This window comes from Vanessa tameamea, chromosome 21 (genome assembly GCF_037043105.1).
Source record: "Vanessa tameamea isolate UH-Manoa-2023 chromosome 21, ilVanTame1 primary haplotype, whole genome shotgun sequence".
NCBI lineage: Eukaryota > Metazoa > Arthropoda > Insecta > Lepidoptera > Nymphalidae > Vanessa > Vanessa tameamea.
Window position 1 is genome coordinate 9,818,105 of NC_087329.1, and position 23,046 is coordinate 9,841,150.

Below are 23,046 nucleotides of genomic sequence, written 5' to 3' on the forward strand. Positions count from 1 at the left end.
TTATATTCAGTAAAAAACTGTTAAAAATTATGTGTAAAGGTATTAAAGTATTACAAATATGTATATAGTCTTTGCCAAAAACGTGGATGCTTCGACATCTCAACTGTAGCATTCTGAAATAAACTGTGATTGGTCGTTCAACAGTAACATCGTTATATTGACCAATAATAGAACAGCTGGAATGTATGTAGCCAATAGTGTTACTGTATTCTGTTTCGTTAATTTTCAGTCTATCGTCTCCGCGAAGGAAGACAACATACAGTTTTTTGAAAATACGTGTTTCTTTCGTTGTTTTGTTTATAATGAAGAGTTTATCGTGAAGTGTTGTGACAATATGATAATTATTTACATTGATATTATTTTATTGGCTATTTTGGTAAGCGATTTACTTCAATAATACTAAGCTGATTTACAGAATATTTTTATAGACAATGTTTACGTACTTTTAAAAGCTAATTTATTCAACTATTTCTTTGTTGTATCTTCCGAATAAGAACTTTTATTTGAAACAAGTAAAATAACCACAGAACACAATCGAGAACTGTCAGCAAGTCATATGCAGCATTGACTATAATTATAATGATAAATATTTAAAGGATATTCATTTCAATACAACATTTCATAGTAACGTTAAACGGTTTCAGCATTACACGAGTGAGATTCGAAGTGAGAGTGAGAGTGAGAATAGCACGGATAGGCAAGTTAAACAGAGATGCAAATTGATCATTATGTATAAAACATAAATAATATCAATATAAAACATATATAATATTTTTATCATATCATTCGTTTTGAGTGTCATTATCCGTTTTTTTTAATGTCAACTAGATGGCGTTAGTTGTGGTTGGCAATATTTCAAAATGGCATACTGATGAAGTATACCAGTTTTATTGATCGTCTTTTTGGCGCCGCTCTCAATGGAGATTCGATCTTGTAGAATGAACGACAGTATAAAGCAGATAGAGCAAAAATATTTTATGCAAAATATTTTTTAATTCGAGAAGAATGTTTTGACATAAACAGCATTGATATACTTAAAAATTTGAAGTTATTTTATTTTACTGATAGTCATTTTATAAGGACGTAATAAATTGATATGTTTATTTATAAAAAACAAAATATGCCCTATAAAGTGCACTTAAGTTCTCATGATAGTCATATACAGTTTCACTTTCATGAAGATATCTTCAATAGGTACTAAGAAAAATTTTTTTACGTTCAGGGTTGTTACCCTTAATATTCTCTTACTATATGGGTTAGGGGTGTGAGATTAACGCTATGTGTATTTTAGACGCACAAATATTAATAACAATGAAACCATTCATAAGACGCGAGTGCAGTTTTCATATGATTTGCTGGTTTGAACCTTTGAAACTTTGTAGGTAGTTACTATTTATTCTCCAATGAAATACTTAGTCAATTATATACGTTGTGTAATAAAGCTTAGCTATTAACGTGTTTTCTTATATAAGATTTAAAAGGAAAAGTTGAAAGTATGTAGATAAAACATTCAACTACAAGAGGGCAAAAACCAAATACACAATATTAGACGTGGAAACGACGCGTCATCATTGATCGAGCTTGAATTATCTATGATATTCATTATGTATTTAATAAAACGGCACATTGAACGCCGACTAAGCCATTATCGAAACTTTGCAAGTAATTACAGTGGATATAAGTAGTTAAGTGAAGTTTTGTATTAGAAATAAAGACATACTAATCAAGAACTGTTTGTATTGCATACTTAGATATTGTTTGTACTACATTTCTCGGTGGTAGGGCTCTGTGCGTCACCGTCTGCCTACCCGTCTGGGTAGGTACCACCCACTCATCAGATATTCTACCGCCAAATAACAGTAAACTGTATTGTTGTGTTCCGGCTAGAAGGGTGAGTGAGCCAGTGTAATCACAGGTACAAGGGACATAACATCTTAGTTCCCAAGGTTGGTGGCGCATAGGTGATGTAAGGAATGGTTAATATTTCTTACAGCGCCTTTGTCTATGGGCGGCGGTGACCACTTACCATCAGGTGGCCCATATGCTCGTCCGTCAACCAATGCCATAAAAAAATACAGCTAAACTTTTAGCTAATGACAAGCAATACGTTGATCTAAGGTTTGTTTATCTTCATTCCTTCTTCGACTGCATTAGACTATAATGTTATTGGTAAACAAGACTTATTTGTATTTGTTAATTAACATACACGGTTAAATTTAAAATATTTACTATTCTAAATGAATTATACTATATTACAGTTCCTGCTTCTTCTCTTCACGTGTGGTTACTGCGTGTACCGCGTGCATAGCCTTCAACGCAGTGGACAGGTAACATGTGCTTTTATCCTTCATCCTTGTGACATTCCTTGTGCTGGCCACTAATATTTATGCTTCCATAATTATAAAGAGATAAAATTTGTATGTAGAGAGTAATCTCAGAAACTAATAATCCGATTCTATGCCAGTTGCTAGTTAGTTATAAAAATTAAATACATTTTTTACTTTCTGTTAAATATTGTATCTTGATTTATTATTATTTATGAATACATAAGATTTATTGCGTAGAGAATGTGACATTATATTAAATATATTAATAAATACATCTTATGATATAGTTAATATTGAATAGTATTGTTTAAATTTACGTGGTGTTTGCCCGGGTTTGAACCCGAATAATCCAGAAAAATGGGTTAGATGCTCGCGTTCTAACCGCTGGGGCAACGCTTAGATCAAGATCTATGTGTTAAGCTAAAATATATAAATAACTGAATAGTTATTAGACAAAAAATTTAGATGAAAATAATTTCGTTCGTTCATTCCAGGGTTTTCAATTTATTTTAAAGTCAAACATCTATTGGCTTATTTTGGCATGTTAAATATATTAGTTTTAATAATTATTTTTTTTTTTATTAATTTTAATCTATATTTATTTATTGTATTTCTTAATTGTTGCATTATTTTAATAACCATTAATTAAGTGTTTTTTTTAAGCTTTACAAGCTTAGATCATAAAGTATTCTCATTATAATCGTATTATTAATTATATTCAAATATAAAATAAACTTGCAATGTAAGAGTTTGTAACTTACTAATATTTTTTATTAATTATAAAGACAAGTTTTATTGAAAGATTTATATTAAATCCAGTTTAAAAGAGCTCCAGCTTTTTTTTACTAAATAAAAAAAAAATTTCGTGCCATAAACTTCAACCAGGTTGAAGCACTGTTTATAAGGTAGTCAATAAATGAAGTGGTTTATATTGCTAAGTGAAACAGTAAATGAACATGCCCCCGGCTTGATACCGACTTCAGTTTTGTAGTACATACAAATATAAGAAAAAAAAAACTATCTTGAGCTCTTCCCCTCTTGATATACACTCAATGATTTAAAAGTATATTTAATTAATAAATGAATGTTCGATACGTGTATTCAATAAGCTTTTATATAATTCAAATTTAAAAAAAAACCAGTGAGATTATGTTATTAAGTTTTTCGAAAGGAATTGTAAATAATATCACCTTCATTATTAAATAATACAGCTGCGTTTAAGCTTCGTGTGAGTTTACTCGGTAGTAAGACTTTCTCAAAGTCTGGATAGGTAGCACCCACATTGGAGCAGCGTGGTGGGATATGCTCCAAACATTCTCCTCAAAGGGAGAGGAGGCCCTAGCCCAGCAGTGGGAAATTTACAGGTTGCTAATGTAATGTATGTATGTAATGTATACTTAATTTTATATATTACAATAAATTAATACTTTCAGGTGGCAATACTCTTGCGGCCAACCAAGGTCCTATTCTCACACAAAAAGGAGGGAGAGGTCAATGAACAGCTGAGGTTAGATCTTAAGTGTTATACATATTATAATAAATTAAATTATAATTATGTATTTTGATGCGTTATGGCTTCAAATTATTAATTATTAATTATTGAAATATTTAATTATTGAAATATTTTTTGATGACTTTTATCGTTTGTTTATTCGAAATTGTCGTTTAAGCGATATTTATTCTGTTCGCATGAAAATTAAAAAATATATATAAAAATAATTAAAAAAATATACCTAAAAACTAAAATATGCACAATGCAATGTAGCTTTAGTTACTGAAATAGATAACTGTATTTCAGAAGGGTGCCATCTATTAAATTACTACAAATGCTTGTGGCAATTTACAAAAAAAAAACAATTAATAATAATATTAAATGCATACGGATCTAAGTATGAATGGGTGTGCTTGTGTGTGTGTGTGTATAATAATAAATATCAGTGATGTTCTTACTTTGTATGGCGCATTTAATATGAGTCAATTATAATTAATTTTGGTATGAAATTACGTACAATTAGATTTTCTGATAGAAAGGTAAGAAAATACTTCATTGGCTAAATTATTGTAATTGATACAAAAGGCGGCCTTAATGCCCGAGGACATTCTCTACCAGTCAACCTTTAGACTAATCAGAAATACACAAAGACATAACTAACAATTAGAATAATACTCAAATAAATGTACATCAAATACCTTAGTATATTTTATTAGGAAAGATAGTTTAATTAGTTCAGTTTATTAGGATAGATCTTTGTATAAAGTAAATATATACTGAATGAATACGAATATGACAGAATTGCTCAAGTATAGAATGAATTGTAAAAACATATTAAGGACATGGAAATTCAGTGGTATATGCTAGGTCTGAACAAGAAATCATCGGTTAAGGTGAACGCGTTCTAACTACTGGCTCATTTTATCATTTGATAAGAAACAAATGACAAATTATCATTCCAGAGCAGAGCGGAACAGCTTTTGAATTCAATTATTAATTATTTTTTTATAGAAACGACTGTCTGTCTATATTACTTATTTGACAAGTTAAATTACAAAACTTTTTATCATTTCCTAAAATATCAGTAACTAACAATTGAGTTTAGTTTAGAGCATAAAAAAATATTGAACTTAATTAAACATTCAGCAATATTCCAAAAACATTTGCAAATTGAGCGTTTATCGAACTGATGTCTTATGAAAACTTTAATTATGATCAGAGAATAAGATCTTTATCACCTAAATAGTTTCTGGAACGTTCGTTTGTAAGATAATAATTTGACATACATTCTGTTTTTTCAAACATAACCGACCGAAATAAATATTAATCAGTACTGCTTCCTTACAGAACTGTAGTGGCTTATCAGAATCCATTTACTGGTGACTATTGCGTGCACAAAAGTAGGGGACCGCAAGGCTACGTAAATTCAATGAACTCCCCCGACTCACCCGACAGTGGGGTGTCTGATGCCTACGAGCCGTTGAACCTTGTGCCTCAGCCTCGGGAGATAGATGAGCCAGGGCAGAGTATTCAGGTAAATTAATGTCACAATTAATATGAACATCGAATCGAACACAACGAATTATTAATAACAACTGTCTTGATAGTTAAATGGCTAGTTAGCCGCGATACGGCTACGAATCCCTAGGTCAGGATACAAGTCTCAGACCGATTAGATCAGGCCAATAAAATTATCTTTATTAATATTATAAATACGAAAGTAGCTCTGTCTCTCTGTGCGTCTGCTACTTTCCAACCTGAGTGAAGTTGCGTGGGACACAAGTATTCCATAAAATTAGTCACAAGTTAGAAAAATTTATATAATTGTATTTAATGAAAATACCTAAGTAAAATAACTTATAGGTTGAGCAACCACGGATATATTTTGTCGGATATCTTATTAGAAGATTCGTTCCGAATCAATTGTAGTTTACGACGAACGTGAAAGCTAATTCGAATAAACAATAATGCTTTGATTTATGACGTTTATTTTATCAAAAAAATATCCAGCTCAGAAAAACAAAAAACAAAAATTTAATTTGTTTCGCAGATTCCGGAGCCCTCGAAGCCTCCAATATCACCCGTCTACGACAACAGCGTCAACAAAACTTGGAAATGGAATTACACCGAGTACCAAATTTGAAACAAATTACGGCATATAAATCGACAGTAAGATTTATCTTTGAACGAAGGCAATGATTATATTGTGGCGTTTAATAAACATTATTTTGGATAATGTTATAGCCTAGAAAGTAGAAAGTCTAAACCTCTCTAAAGTGATGTTGTAAATATAAAAAAATATTGGGTTTTATTTAATTTTAAATGAAATAGTAACAACCGTTAATTTGTTGTTAAGTCTTAAACGCCAGCGAAATGTTACGTTATTTATGCTATACATTTTTATTTACTACCTAAGTGTCAGCTTATATAAGCTTGTGTTCACGTAATGTTATACCTATGTGTTCCGTATGATTTTTCATGATTAATATTTTAATCGTTATAGAAAACCTATGTTAAACATCTTAGCGCATAATAAATATGAGCTTCATTACTTATATTACTCTGTATAATAGTAGAATTAAATAAACAGAATATGTCATGATAAAATAAATACTTAATTTAACTAAGTACCTAGTTACGCAAATTCAGGTTAAACAGCTATATCAGGGTCAATGCAATCATCTCTGGGCGGTTAGTATTCACGCCGGTCACTATCCTTCCGTTTTAAAAGGTGAGCCAGTAATTGCAGGTAGGTAGTAATTCATGGTATCCCTTTATATATAGTGGTACGGTCACGGTGGTGGTGGTCGATGGACCACTTGTTATCAAGTGGCCAATTGGCACGTCTGTTTTCCTTAAATTAAATTTAAAAAGCCCGTTTATATCTGACACTGCAGCTGACGGAGGTATAATAAGATTTAGTTACGTTGAAAAAGGTTAAACAAGACATCGGACCCTTTGTCAGGGAACTATGGAATTGACAAACGCGAATGAAAGAAAGAATCGAAATTATAAACAAATAGTTTCATTTTTATTATTATGTTTAATTATTTAAATTGAACACGGTGAACTGTTATAGAAAGAATATTTTAATGACTGAATATATATTTTGTTGTGCTAAAAATAATTTCACTTTAGAAGGGTCAATTGGATTAAGTTAAGGTTTGGCGCGTCTACGAGTAGACAGGAATGTCATCTTCAAACTGAAAGTATATTATTATGAGTTATTACTTAGGCTGTTGATAGCTAGTCAGTAAGTCATGACATTGCCTTTTATTTAATACATAGGGTAAAATAAGGAATATTTTATTCGGGACATTTATGTTAAATCGAAAAGGTTAATGAGCCTAAGATATTAAATATTTGTAGAAAAGAAATGTGCCTAAAAGCACACAAAAAATATATTTACAAACATTTTTATCATTACAATACTTTTTAACTTGATGTTTGCCAAATACACAGATCATAACGGATGATGACGCAGATGGAGCGTGTAAAATATACGTATTAAAGTGAAGCAACAAAATCGCGTCATTTGTTTAATAGGTCGAAAGTCATATTAGTTATTGCCTTGATGAATTGATTTTGTATTTGCTTCTGTTAGTTCACTATAATGTTCCGCGTGCTCCATCTGCCATTTCTGAGTCCAAATGGTGTACGTACCAGTCAGCCTCCGAATTGGTTTCAAAATCCCAATATTATTTTTACTGAAAAAACTCACAACGAGCCGGGGTTCAATTCCTGCTCTTGTCGAACTATAATAGACCATAGAGTTGCGTATCCGACTTCCGTTTATGTTTTCGGTATTATGATAATCAGGTACGTATTTTTAACAAAAGTTTTATTTGTGAATTATAATTGTAAGAAAAATATTTCATTGTTACGTGATATTCAAATGTTCTAAGCTTAAATAATATTTTACATGTTGTTGAAATTATAAATTTTACCGACGAGAATATATATAATGTAAATTCAAATATAATTACCGATTCAATGTAATAATAAAATATTCTGAATACTAAGAATTGTATTATTTGTATCGCTGATAAGTTTCTACAGTTGAATGCTGGGAGTTTGTTTTGGTCATTCTGGACTACGACTGGTACTTAGAAAGTTGGATCATATTAAAACAAAACAAACACTTTTATTGGAAAAAAATCAATATTACATTTTTAAGCAGAAACAGATCTAATCATGATTTGACAAGATTAAATTAACGGTCGGACATCGACCGAATCTTCGGAGAATTTCGGAAATTGCATTCAACAAATATCTGGAGCACTTCCCGGTTCATACATATGCTGCATATTTCAAAAATTACCAATTCATCGTAGTCCTTATTCGCTTAACAATAAAGATCATAAAACCGAGAAAATAACTATTTGTACAGTTGCTAGCTTAGTGAAATATGCCCTGTATGTGAATTAACTAATATAATAAAATATATAGCTCATGGGTGATGTTTGTTGTCAGGCTTGGTCGGCAGTACCTCATTTCGAACAGATTTTCTCTGTCGATATAAGGCAACTGGTTGATATCTCCGATGAGGTACCACCTCGCTAGCTCCGGACAGCTGTGCCGCCATTACTATGGCTCCGAAGTGATTCCTGAGGGCTTCGTCGAGCGTAAGACGGTTATATTTTATGCTCTCGTTTCAACGATTTGTCCCGTTCACTAGCACGGATGCCATAGTTCATACCCTTGATTTAGCTTTTTCGCCAAATCGGCGTGTAAGTTGTTCTTTCAGGTCTTTGGCGGCTTCGATTGTGGAAGTGACTACCACTTCTTTGTCCTCATCGAAATTCCTGACAATGTGAGTCGTCTTTCCGCATCCTGGTACCCCGTTTATCCACAATATCTGTGGCAGTTCCCAACCCACGAGAGGTGCGTCGACCCCCGGACCTTCTGAAATGGACTTTGCCATCGCGAGTATCCTGTCGTCTAGCATTACTCTCGTGCATCTGGCCATTACTACCACTGGGTCTCCTGTTGGTGTGAATAACCTAGAGAATGCGTCTTTTCGCCCCTCATCCAGTCCAACAAATCCTTCTGCAGCGCTGTAAGCAGCCATGTACCGTCACGACATTTTTCCTTTGATAACTTGGGATGTGTCGTTGTTGTATATGGCCGCCTCGGCTTCTTCAAGCTCCACCTCCAGCAGCTTTTCGTTACCGCGTCGGTAGGTCTGCATGATCTTTTTGCAGGTGGCTAAGTGGACCTAACGAGTGGCCGTCACAATAGCCCGGAACTCTAGGAAAGCATTCACTGCATGGTCTCGAGGGTTTGACGCTGGTCTCAGATTTGGTGGTATTACTTGACCCTTATCGGCCTTTGTTAGATGGGCGCGTGTTGTTTTAGGATTTCCCGGATCGTTGACCATCAGGAATTCCCTCATTGATTGCGCCTGTCGGTTCGATGAAACCGACGGGCCGGGGTCTGATTGGGGTGAGTGCGACGTCTTGTTCTTCGGAGATACCAGATCGCGGATTAAACACGTCATCGCCGTCACTGCAGGTCCAGGGCTCGGCCGTCTGTCTCAACAGCACTTCGGAGCCTGGGCCGTTCTCTGCGCCGCTATTTTTAGCTGCAATCGCTCCGCTTAATTGGGACTCGATGATGGCCGGCTTTGCAGTGGGGAATGTTGTTGGGACCTCGGGTTTCAGGAAACTCAGGTATTCCCCCCTGTCCTCATATGCGATAACCTCATATTTTTTCGAGGCTAACAGGCAGCCAATGCGGACAGCAATGTCACCTGTTTCAAAGCCGACTCTCATGGCGTCCACGCTTATCGTACTTGGGTTCCCTAGGTGGTCTTCCTTGCCCATCTTCGAAAGCATTGTGTACGCCATTGCAAATGGGGCTTCCTCTTCCCGTTCGAAGAGTGCGACCACTTTGTTTCGTAGTCGCATCAGTTGACAGGTCAAAGCACCCGGCATTTGCGTTGTTAGCGCGTCGATGGTTGTCCCCTTGATGCTAACTTTGGAAGTGCTCCCTTTAATGAGCAAGGGTATTCCAGGAGACACAGTCAAGCGATCTGAGCCCTCCGGGCAACAAAATCCAATGCCCACCCTCTCAGTATCTGCACTCATAAAGAGAGCCACACCTTTGATTTTGATGCCCGGTGAACCACGTTCACCCACGTTTTGCAACAGCTCCGTGAACGCGGTGTATCGAGTGGGCTGGTTGGGCGTGATGGGCTGGTCTCTCTTTACGAGCAATCCCCGTAGAGTATGTGGGAGAGGCTGTAGTTTTTGCCTAAGGGTGTTACCGGTGGCCCGGTTCTAGCTTTGCTGGGAAATCGACATCGGGTTTGTATTTTGAGTTTTGTGTTGTGTGGTCTGTGCTGTTGAGGGTATTGTGTTTTGAATTTGTGGTTGTGGGAGGGTTAAAGATGGTGCAGCGGACGAACTATTTCTTTTTGCAGCTACTTGGGTGGCTTTTCTGGCAAATGCGAGGAACGGTGTTCTTGTATCCTCCTTCTCCATGATGGTTTGGAGAGAAGACTGGTTCAGTCTGGTTTGAATCTGGCTTTCCAGTTCCTGTCTTCCTAGGCCGAATCTTGGGCATTCTAGGATTATGTGGAGAATTGTTTCCTCGCATTCGAGGTCACAGACGCAAGAAGGGCTATCTTTGATTATAAATCGGTGGAGGTACGCCGCGAATCCCCCATGGCCGGTCAGAATTTGAGTGTCGGTTGGTGTTAGTACCGATGGGGTAAATGGGGTATTTAAAGACAACTTTTTAATTACGGACTGATTTTATTTCTATTTTCGCGCGCATCTTAACCGATGATTTCGGGTTCAAACCCAGGCAGGCACCACTGAATTTACATGTGCTTAATTTGTTTATAATTCATCTCGTGCTCGGCGGTGAAGAAAAACATCGTGAGGAAACCTGCATGTGTCTAATTTCAACGAAATTCTGCCCCATGTGTATTCTACCAAACCGCATTGGAGCAGCGTGGTGGAATATGCTCCATACCTTCTCCTCAACGGGAGAGGAGGCCTTAGCCCAGCAGTGGGAAATTTACAGGCTGATTATGTTTTGTTTTTATTATAATTATACAATTACAATATCTGATTTTTTTTAAATAATGTATTTAAATGGGCCAAGGGATAGTCTGCTGTAAAAAGTACATCGTCCATTCGCTACCACAATGTTATGTCCCGAATGGCTGTAGATACAGGCTCACTCACCCTTCAAACAAGTATTGCTTTTTGGCGTTAGAATTAAGAATATGTATAATGATTTTGCTCAAAGAATTACCACTAAGTAGACCTTGCAAAATCTTTGTTCTCACATCGGGAAAAGCAAGCAATGAATTTTACTTCTGCGAAGAAAGTATTCATAATAATAATTCAATTTTTATTCTATATAAGCAACATAAGGAAAACAAACACAAGTTTATCCACAAAAACCTTAATATCAGGATAGATCCTGCAGATGGCAAGGTCGGCTTCAGTCATCCGTCAGTTGGAGATTGCAGAACACATCGATCAGTGTCGAGATGGCTGTGACATACTTGTACGACCCATTAAAAGATAGAGGAGGTACTTTCAAGTTTCTATTTTCAGAAACTAAGATTAAATAAACAGATTGTATTAGACCTATTCTCATTAAGACAAATTCAAGACTGTATTTGTGTAAAAAAAAATAGTTAAAAATATAGCCGAAGGAACTGGTTCATATATCGTAATTCAAGAAAAATTCGAAAACAAAAATTTTTTTTTTATTTATACTTTTCGGAGTCTCATTCAAATTTTTTTTTTTTTTTTATTGTATTTGTTGGCGGCGAGCATATGGGCCATCTGATGGTAAATGGTCACCACCGCCCATAGAAATAATTAAAAATAAATAAAATAAATATTGGACAACATCACATACATTACTCTGATCCCAATGTAAGTAGCTAAAGCACTTGTATTATGGAAAATCAGAAGTAATGACGGTACCACAAACACCCAGACCCAAGACAACATAGAAAACTAATGAAATTTTTCTACATCGACTCGGCCGGGAATCGAACCCGGGACCTCGGAGTGGCGTACCCATGAAAACCGGTGTACACACTACTCGACCACGAAGGTCGTCAAAATAGAAGAAATATAGGTAGAAATAATAATCATAATAATATAGATGCAGTTTTTTTTAATATTTAAATCATGTCCATCCCCCCCCCCGCGGTGTAGCCTCGCTTTACTTTTTATATAGAAAGTAAATCAATTGAAATGATTTAAAAAAAAAAAAAATTATTTCCAAAACTTGTATTTCAAATTTTATTATAAAGTACAAATATAAATAATTGTAATTTAATTAAGACCGATCAACGATTATAATAGCATGAATATGATGAATTTAAATTTGTACAATCTTCATTATCTTCATCAAGCTGGAAATAATAACATTTAATATTTTACACGATCTTTAATTGTTAACTTACATTTTCATTGAATATAAGCTACCAATTCCGACTTCAGCTTGTTTTTAAATCAATGACATAGATTCGCCAACTGATCTCTTACCTGCGCCATACAAATCATCGTAAAACACGCCATGTATAAGTTTTCACGAGTTTATATAAGTAGCAAGATATTTTCCATGTTTCTAAAAGTACTGGATCAAAATTAACTTATGCTTCGACTGAAACTTTAGACGAAAACTTAATCAAAGTTTCAAATCAATTCGATAATTCGTTTTTAAATGAAACCGGATTTTTCCGATATAAAAAAAAATAATCTTACATCTTTATAATATCGTGAATAGTCTAATAACATAATAATACATTTACTTTTTATTCTTGGTCATTGACCTCAAGTGGCTATGTAATACGTAGGCAGCAGAACTAAGAGGGTTATCAATCTTTTCAGTTTAAACTTTCGTATTTTTATCGGGCTTAGCTACCGAGCTTCGCCCCCGTGAACTTGCTATTTGCGCAGGACGTAACTGACGTGGTATATATATGTCTTAGAGAAATAGCAATTAATGTAGTTTATTTTATCTGTAATGCTTATACAATTGTTTGTTTGTTCAAATCGCTGGTAAATTTCGTCAGTTAATAAATATGTGTAATGATTTATATTATATGTATAACTATAATTAACATACTTGGTAGTTTTGAGTATGATTTAAGGAGAAAAAGTACAATTCTTACTTAAATGTTACTCATTATTTCTAATTATTATAAATTATAAACCATTAAAATCGCAAATTAAGAAACGCAAAGCTAGAACTTTTTTCTTGAACAAAGTTTTATGACAATGTTCGTCTCGTGTCTCTAAAAATGAAAACTGCTATATTTCAGTTTAATTTAAAACTTATCATAAAACTCTGAATGCATTCCGTTTGCTCGAAGCGACAGCAGAATACAAGTACCAGGGACACATAAAAAGAAAGAGATGAGTTGTCGTATAGTGCGGATAAAACAAAAGAGAACTAGACGACGCGACGCACGTTTCACGAACTCTTAACAACTCGCGATACGGTGCCTGTGTTTTTTTTTATTTCGTTTATTTTAAAGTTTTCTCTGGAGTCTTCGTTAGTATCTCAGAGATTGTTCTGGAAATAGCAACACGTCTCGGAGATATATTGCTTTTAAAGTTTTATTTTGTATTTTGTTTTTGCGATATATGTTATACGTGTTGCTATGGTTAACATTCGTATTTATTGTTACTCGGGTTGCTATGGGCAACATCCTTCTTAGCAATAAACTAACAAGCAATTGAACCTGTTTTTCAATTATCCACAAACATCTCAGTTTTAATCTTGTAATGTATTATTTAACTGTGTATTGTGTATCGATACATTTACATTACATTAACAGCCTGTAAATTTCCCACTGCTGGGCTAAAGCCTCCTCCCCCTTTTAGGAGAAGGTTTTGGAGCATATTCCAACACACTGCTCCAATGCGGGTTGGTGGAATACACATGTAGCAGAATTTCGTTGAAATTAGACACATGCGGGTTTCCTCACGATGTTTTCCTTCACCGCCGAGCACGAGATGAATTATAAACACAAATTAAGCACACGAAAATTCACTGGTGCTTTCCCGGATTTTAACCCGAAATCATCGGTTAAGATGCACGCTTTCGAACAACTGATATCGATACTAACTTAATTTGTTGTGAATCTAAATTCTATGAGCAAAACTATTTAAGTGTCTGATGATTACTGAGCCAGTCTTGACTCGCACAAGAGATATACATATAAACTGCCCCGTTTGGTTTAGTGGCCTAGACCGATCCCCCATTGAGCGATCAGATTACCAAAGAGTTACTGCTGGTTTCCATAAAGAGATTATTATTGACACTGACTCCCATGCCTCGGAAAGCACGATAATCATTCTTCAATCGTATTGGATCGCTGGCACATTGGATGATGAAAGTTGAGCACCGTATTCACGGAATTCTGCTAGGAGGGTTACATTAATTCATATTATTTAACTACGCTTACATTTTTATTTGATTTACTATTACACTAAATCTTTTGTGTTTCTGAATGATATATCTCAAAATCAAAATATACTTTATTTACAAGCATCTTTGCGTCATCATTTAAAAAACTATATTAAGTAAAGCTACCATCGGTTCGAAATGTAGATTAGTAGTAGTAGTTACTCTTTTTCAACATCTAAAAATAGTCATGTTAGTTAAATACAATTATATATTATGTATTTTATATACCCTGCCTGGAAGTCGACAAGCATTAACTCCACACTTTTTTATCATCTATTTAATCTTGTATCGAATAATATGCCTTCTTTACCAATTTATTTTTTACAAATTATTTGAATTTATGAAACGGCAAAGTTAAAATTATCTTGTAAGATACTAATTTTGCTTTGTATAAAATGGTTGGCTTCGATTTTACAAATCATTGGAATCATAATATATTTCAAATATGCTCTTACAAGGACTTTCGGATCGCCATTTTACAAAATTGAGTTTAATCTAAAGCTTACACCAATTCAGAATGTAGAATCTACCGAGGAAAACCCATAATAAACTCAGTAATTACTATTTTTCATTGATTATATATATAATTATGTACATTTAATAATCTATTATATCTATATATATTTAGGAGATTCCTTTACCCATACGACTGGCTAGAACAAATAAAATAAATAACAAAAGCGCGCGAAACCGAATTAAACCGCTATTATTTTTTTCTTTTTGGGCGCGGACAGTAAGGTCTATCGGCGCGACTTGTAATTTGTTAAAAGTGTACGTTGTGTTTTATTTGTATTCGTAAGCTCAAGTGAGTAAGTAGTTTACTTCAATATGTATGATTTGGTGATTTATTGATGTTAAGATAGATTTGACTTAGAACTATTTTTGGTTTGTTAGTAAATTGTTTTAAGTTATTTAAATTATTTCACTTCTGTGAGCACAATATATTAAAATTAACGAACCAAATTTGTAAATAAAAAGAATTTGTAAATATTTATCAATTATTTACAAATTCTTAAGTCAAAAAAGCAACTTTAGACTTTTAATATTTCTTTTATTACTGGTTCTTTATAAGAGCAGTCTGTGCTACAAAGGATATTCAAATTTGATGCAGCTTTAGTTCTGTTTGTGGGTAGCAAATACGTTGTTCTCAATTGAGTTGTGTCCTAGAAACGTTTTAGACGATCGTTGGACTCCAAATAGGGATGTACTAACGCTTTGTGTGCAAGATATGTTCTTTGGACTTGATATAATCCTTTTTACGATTTGCAATCGTTCAATCTTGTTACAGAAATGAATTTGCTGTCTGTTAGGGCTTCTAGCTTTGTTAGTTCCGTACATTGACCGAATAATTTATTTATATCGCCTTGTGACAGATCCTTAATATATTTAGCTGAACTATTTCTCTTTATTTTTACTAAATTATTCGTTACTTTATCGCAATGGAATCGAAACGTGATCGTTTTCGTTGAGCCGTTTTCCGAGGAATTGTCGAAGTTGGATCGAAATGAAATCGGAAATATATCATTACCGTTATAGTTAGTGGAGTTATTTGTGTCTCAGGTTTTTTTCCTCGTTGTTAATTGTATCTCCACATTATTTTGTATCCGCGGCATTTGTAACGTTTTTACTTTTGTTATTTTGTTTTGCTCCGTTAATTACAGTCCATTAAAAATACTCATATATATATATATATATTGTTAAACAATTTAGTGTCAAAATTTTATTTTATATTTTCACATATTTTAATACTATTCTTAATGTTATTTATTTAGTTTATTATAATTATTTTAATATTTGTATTGACATTGGACCTTGACTTGAAAGTCTTGGAATTACATTAAATAAATAAACGCAACACTCAGTTCCAGTCAGCTTCTCGTAAACTATGATGTTTCCTTTCTTTATCGAAACTATAACTTGGATCAGATTTGCAGTTTAATTTATAGTACATTAAAAATGAAACATTTTGACTCTGTCTTACTTATATTAAAACATATATCTTTATTATTATGACTAATGAATGTTGAGAAAGTTTTACGCCATCTTTAAGGATTTCTTGAACGTGCGGCGAAGGCACACGCGAAATTATTATATGTAAAAATTCGGTGGTTATCAAAAGGGATTCTAATATTTTGAAGTTAAAAGATAATATTTCCATGATGTGAATACCACTTATACAAGTCTCCGGAGTAATAGTAGGATATTATTTATTATTAAAAACCAGAAGTAGGATAACCTAAAAAAATCTCTCAACTACTCGCTTACTTATAATTAAAAATAATAAAAATCACTTTTATTCAAACAATAATACTTTGATTTTTAATTACTAAAAAAAGTATCTCAATCAACCCTAACTTAAGGCTATTTCTAATCTGACACTTAATAAAGCCAACATAGGTATGTACATCTAATCAACACAATCGTTTAATTTATAATAACTTGGCAATCAATATTACAAAAGCAACAGTCTAACCACCACCGCGTCCAACAGCCAATACGAAAGTGAGTTCGAGGATGCCGTGGTCCTTCGGACGTAGCTTCTGACGTGTCTCATTTCGTTGTAAATTTTCTAAGATTGTATATTATATTATCAATTATGATCGATGTCAAATGTGAACTAATACGTTTATATCGACACTCGCAGATATCAATTTTATTGTTAAAAGGTCGGTGTGGAATGCTACCCAAGGGAATCTCCCAATCGCTTGGCCTTCGAGTAAGCAGTCGCAACATTGCTAGTGTCTATATAAGGTCTATTATTAATAAAGGGTTTTATTATTAACAGACTGAGAGTGAGGAAGTTGGTAGTTTTTCGATCTACAAGTGCGTGCCTCAGAAACCAGGAACAGACGTTGGTTCCCCACTTGATTCTTGGTCATGTCTTTTTCGTTCCATGAGATTTTCAGAGTGAGGTTTAGAATGCATTTCGTGTTGGCAGATATTCTTGCACTATAACTCTTGCACAGGTGGTTTGATCGGTCGCCGTTTGATTGAATTTGAAACAAATTTCATTCAAAAGACTTACATCAATTCATTAATGTTTAATAATAATTATTTGGTTTTTATATTTATTAAAAAAGAGCAATGTAAATGTTTGACGTGTATGTATTACTTTACATACATATATAATATATTCACCAATTATTCGTAAACAGTCTTAAGCATTTTAAGTATGTGAAATATTCATTGTCATATAAATTTTAAAAGCGGTATTTTTTTTTATATGGCATTGGTTGGCGTACGAGCATATGGGCCACCTGATGGTAAGTGGTCACCACCGCCCATAGACAAAGGCGCTGTAAGAAATATTAACCATTCCTTACATCACCTATGCGCCACCAACCTTGGGAACTAAGATGTTATGTCCATTGTGCCTGTGATTACACTGGCTCACACATCCTTCTAACCGGAACACAACAATACAGAGTACTGTTATTTGGCAGTAGAATATCTGATGACTGGGTGGTACCTACCCAGACGGGCTTGCACAAAGCCCTACCACCAAGTTTTGTTTGTAACTAGTCCGATTGATACACGGCTTCATATTATTTGAGTTAATAGTTTCAGGATAGATAATAGATGTGCATTGTGTTATACATTTATCTGCCTCGTTGGCCTAGTGGCTAGAGATGATGCGGCAGGCAGCAATGTCATGGGTTCAAAAACCAGGTCGTGCTGATAAGAACTTATCGAGTTTTTCTGTGGAAACTTTTCAGTAACAGCTTGGAAACATGAAGTTGTAATTCTACGCTTGAAATCTTTCTGGTCGTGTCAGATTTTCCGTCCCATCGGATTATAATATTGAGAAAATAGAGTGTGCACCTGTGTTGGTGTTTTTTAAATAGTTCTAAATAACTGTTTTCATGTGTGTGTGTTAAATAATTCTTTCCTAAATAATCCTTTTCAAGATTAATAATATGATAAGTTTAAACGTTATATGAAAATAAATATTGAATTTACACTAAGGAATTATAATCAATAGTTCTGTTAAAGCACGAAATGAATGCGTGAAATATTCGCGGAATATTCAGTAGACTGCGTTAGTACAGTACGGGCGAATAGATCAGTCGGCATTTTGGAATACTTTATTCATTTATTTATACAATACACGCAGAGGATAAACAAATGGGACACCTGATGTTAATTTTTTACCACTGTTCCTACATTTCGATACTGTAAGCTATAAGCCGAAATGTTAAACATTCCTTACATCGCCAATGCGCGACCAACCTTGGGAACTGAGATATTATGTCCCTTGCGCCTGTAGTTGCATTGGCTCACTCACCCTTCAATGCGGAACATTTTTATTTATTTGATTATCAAACAATTATAACTATGACGGCGCCTTCCCTTATTAAGCTTTTGTAAACAACACGTGCAACGGCCGTCAGTTGATTCACAAACAATATAAAAGAAGGAAATCGCCAACTAGGGCCCCCCACCGACTACGTTCTGAGCCGAGGTGCGATCTCATAGAAGACACCCTTAAGACGAACGTCAACCCCGAGCCCGAAAGGGCTCAAACTTCAAGGCTGAGTCTAGTACTCGCCTCAACGTCCGGTTACGCTGTAAAGGCCAGTAGGGCTAACAGCACTACATCATACAGGAATAATTAACTAAACATACTCTCTTGTCAGCGCTCGGCTGGTGCACGTGTGGTATCTTGAGCCTATAACTCCATTTTCTTTACGAAAAACCTAAATCTTTCAGTGGAAACTTGTCCACTTTAAACTATATTAAACATAAAAATAGAAAGTTTATAAAATTAGTAAATACGCAAACAATTTTGGAATTAAATATATCTAATTATTTACAATGTAGGTAAGTATGTTATAATTTTTACATGCACGCATCAAAAAAACGTTCTTTGAATAATCATATTTACAAAGGGGTACAAAAATAATGATTGGTTTCTCGCGATGAGGCGAGGACATTTGATGTGTACCTCGTTAAGGAGACTCTTTGAGTCAACAAGGTTATGCACAATATTATATAAAAATAATTGGCCGTTTAAAATTCGACGCACATTTAACAGGATAATACCCGATATATTTTTATTGTCATAACATAATAATGTTAAAAAAATATCGCGGTAGCAAATATAATGAGTGAACAGTACCTACCCAGATGGCCTTGCACAAAACCCAATTAAAATCATCATTAATAAGTTGCACGAGATAAAGCCCTCATTTTAAACGAGCGAAGCCGGGATGAACATTTCCTAAATATAATAAATACATCCATTAATTACACCTTAAACGTTTCCAGTGATCAAATACTTGCGGAATAGTATTAAACATTAATTTGTATACTTAATGGATTAGCTTAAGGTCTACGCTGTAACAATAATACCTACACACAGATAACTGTGGTTAATTCGGCCGTGTCGCATAACTTATCCGACCGTACAGCAATCGTGGTTCTGACCGCATTGGTCAAATTGCTATACCTTGATTAATACCTTTTTATTCGACGACTACGATCCGACAACTGGTACGATATTTATATTATTATTATTAAAATATTTTCATTGATTTTCATTAATACAGACAAGCATAGAATATGATTATTTAGATATATTTTACTCCATATGTAATTGTCGGTGTTTTTTAATCTGTAGGGGGCAAACGTGAGATGGCAGCATCTGCAACACCGGGGAGCTTGCAGTTGCGTCGCCGGCCCTTGAGATATGTGTACACTCTTTTCTTGAAGGTTCCCAAAAATGGCTTTAAAATCGCGCTGTTGTGGTTTTTTGGACATATAGATGTTGAGGACGAAATTTCGACTCAATGTCCGAAGGTGAAATTTAGCAGCCGAGATTAATGCAAAAAATGCCTCGGGGCATTTCCCGTGAAAAATGCGGTAAAAGTTGCAGAGTGATCTCTTCGCAAAGCCAATGGATCAAGCCGGTAGGAAATAGCTTGATCGTCGACATTTCGAAACGCTCTGGGTTGAATACGACCAAACGGAAGAAGTTGGTACTGGAGAGCTCCCGGACAGAGGTGAGAGCAGTACTCCATGTGAGACCGAATTTGCATCTTGTATAGTTTTAGGTGATGGGCCGACGTGAAGTTCCGTCCTGCGTTGCTGACCAAGCTTCTTAGGTGCCAATTTGACGAGGATCGATACGTCAACGCCAAGTGTTCCGATACTAGTTGTGACATCAATGGGAATATTCTCAAATCGTGAAGATACAATAAATAATAAATTCCTTCAAAAACCATAATTTTCGAAGTGTATCATCACCAGGAGTCCTGTGACAATCGCGCTAATCAAGTAAATTCACATCATGTTTTAGCTACTGGACCATATTCGGTAGAACTAAAGTAGATTTTTTAAAGTATGAAAAATTCTTAGAGTTACTCTTTAAAAATAGAATAAAAGGCTGCAATATATTTATTATCACCAATACCGACTATTACAAATATATTTATCTTTATTATTCGAGAATTCTTTAAAATGAAACCGCAATAGTAAGTCACCTTAACCCAATTCCGAACCTCTTTTCTGAACTTTCATATCGTATACTCTTGGAAAGAATATCAAGGGAAATATCGCTTATAGTTTTATACGGAAATGAAATTCCGTTATCCGCGGCCTCATCAGTTTGGCGAAACTCCAAACATGGGAAAACAGTTTGTTTACAAACAGTATAATAATAATTATCTGATAGAAGAACGAAAATATTAAATTATGATGATAAATTCGTTTTGTTATTTATTAACTTCGTATTTGGAAGTTTATCGTACATTTTTTCGATATAGAAGTGACAGGGTACATTGTTCGGTCCATGAATATATCTATGGCAAAAAAGGGGCGGCAAGGGAGAAAATTTATAAAAAATATGGAATTAAATCAAATAATTTCTTCAGATAAATCAATTTAATTTTGAATGATTGTTTTCTTATGATATAAAGCCAAGTCACTGTGTTTTGTCTGTTTCTCCGCTAACTTGTTCTAAGCCATGCAACCGTTTTTGATATGGTTTTCACTAATAGTGTGAACGATAAACAAGGCTGGCTTGAATATATAATTTGTAAATATTTTGTACAATGTGGCTGAAACATGATAGTTTTTTATCCAAAAAACTGTTTTCGTACACTTACTAACTCCGGTTTAGGAGATACATCAAAACAACTCTTTAAACGCTCTCCTAACAGCTATAATTCTCTATTACACATTGGTAAAACACTATAGATTACTTGGAAAGCTATTCTCTCATGTATTATGAATCCCTTGGATTATAAAACAAAAGGCACTTGGATGTCCCGGAACACAAGCGAATAAAAAATTAAAAACGAATTTCTGGTAGTGTACGCAGTAATTCACAATTTGTTCTAGTAAATAATCTATATTAAGAAGTGCATGTCTCCGATAGACCCGATTGAAACCCATTCACAATTATGGATCGTTAAAAATAATGTTTTTTGGTTTGGTTAATTTGGTTCCCATCAAAAAAGTTCCATGCATGCTGCTGCTACACAACAGACGCACTTGTGTAATCCATTCTTTGGCTATGACAAATATTGGTATATATCAAAAAATGTTTGATAGTGACTTCGTTGAATATTTTTCGGCCGTCTGTATTAACGAACGGCCGAAATGAAATTTCCGAGAATATCATGAAAAGTTAAAAAACCTCTCTGGTTTCATGTGTTTCTCTTTGACGTGTAATATAAAAATTGTCAGAAAATCGGGAAAACCCAAGTTTATTAGCCTTCCCTTCTGTATGGTCAATGTATACCTTACACAGGTGATGTAGTTGTATGACGTAAAAACTGATTGCAATTATTTAATGGTGGGCATATGGTGGGTTAATGGAGCTACTGATGTTAAGTGGTCATTAACACCCATGGACATCTGTGCTGTAAGAAATATTAACCATTTCTTAAATCGCCCATGCGCCACCAATTGGGAACTAAGCTGTTATATCCTTTGCACCTGTTGTTAGTATTTGTAAAATACCCGATGAATGGGTTGTATCTGCCTGGACGGGTTTGCACGTCACCAAGGCTGTCAAATTTTTTAGAGACTTGGAATGAAGTGAAACACACAGGTTAAGTATTTCCTAAGTTATGTAGTAATGCAGCTCAAATTTACGTTTATTTAAAGTCGTCCATATTCCGATAATTCAACTTAAACCATTTGACATCAAAACATTTCTACCAATTAATATTTTGGATATGTTACAAAAATTTTCCACTTAGAAGTTTGTAAGTTTGGATCATACATAACAACCACAAGATATTTACTGAGCTTAAAAGAAGAAATCACGTGAATTTAGTAATTATATATAAATACAACTGTACATTATTTTTACAAGAACATTTTTTTGTAGGAAACATCCAATACGGTGTGATACGTGACCAGGGCCCTGATTCTGTACGCCACCAAAAACACAAACGTGCTTGTAACGCGCTTACGACGCGTTTTTGGCTAAAAACGGTATTCCGAATGCCACTGTCAAATCGAAAACCGGACGGGTCGTTTAAATCGCGTTTTTAGCTCGTTTTTAAATGTCAAAATACCACGCTTTCATTCCTCGTGTTTTGAAAACGTGGATGTCATTTAACATAAAATATAATGGTTTTAAAGTGATTTATAAATTATATTGATGGGTTTTAGAGTTATATTTAGTTAAAAAAGTGTTCGGGTTCATATTATGTAACAAAAATATACAGGTGATTAAAAAAATACACGTATATGCGATTAAAACGCTTAAAAATCCCAAATTCACTTTAAAAATGAAGTGTGCATTAGTATGTAAGATATAAC

At 34.4% G+C, this 23,046-nt stretch overlaps 2 protein-coding genes and 1 long non-coding RNA gene across 3 annotated transcripts in view; 1 reads left to right on the forward strand and 2 right to left on the reverse strand.

The window, feature by feature from the left end:
• LOC113395575 (uncharacterized) overlaps positions 1–4,066 on the reverse strand; it is a 333,619-nt gene extending 329,553 nt beyond the window's left edge. Inside the window, exon 1 of the mRNA XM_064218381.1 lies at positions 4,061–4,066. The gene's annotated coding sequence lies outside the window, so the exon portion shown is untranslated. The remainder of the gene's footprint in view (positions 1–4,060) is intronic.
• Positions 1–23,046, reverse strand: part of LOC135193918 (uncharacterized) — a 569,995-nt gene that overhangs the window by 357,868 nt on the left and 189,081 nt on the right. The window lies entirely within an intron of this gene.
• On the forward strand, positions 244–6,075 carry LOC113394718 (uncharacterized). The gene is made up of 5 exons (XM_026632143.2): positions 244–376; positions 2,259–2,327; positions 3,761–3,834; positions 5,167–5,353; positions 5,870–6,075. Exons 1-5 carry the CDS (start codon positions 335–337, stop codon positions 5,960–5,962), a joined length of 465 nt encoding a protein of 154 aa, XP_026487928.1. The 5' UTR covers positions 244–334; the 3' UTR covers positions 5,963–6,075.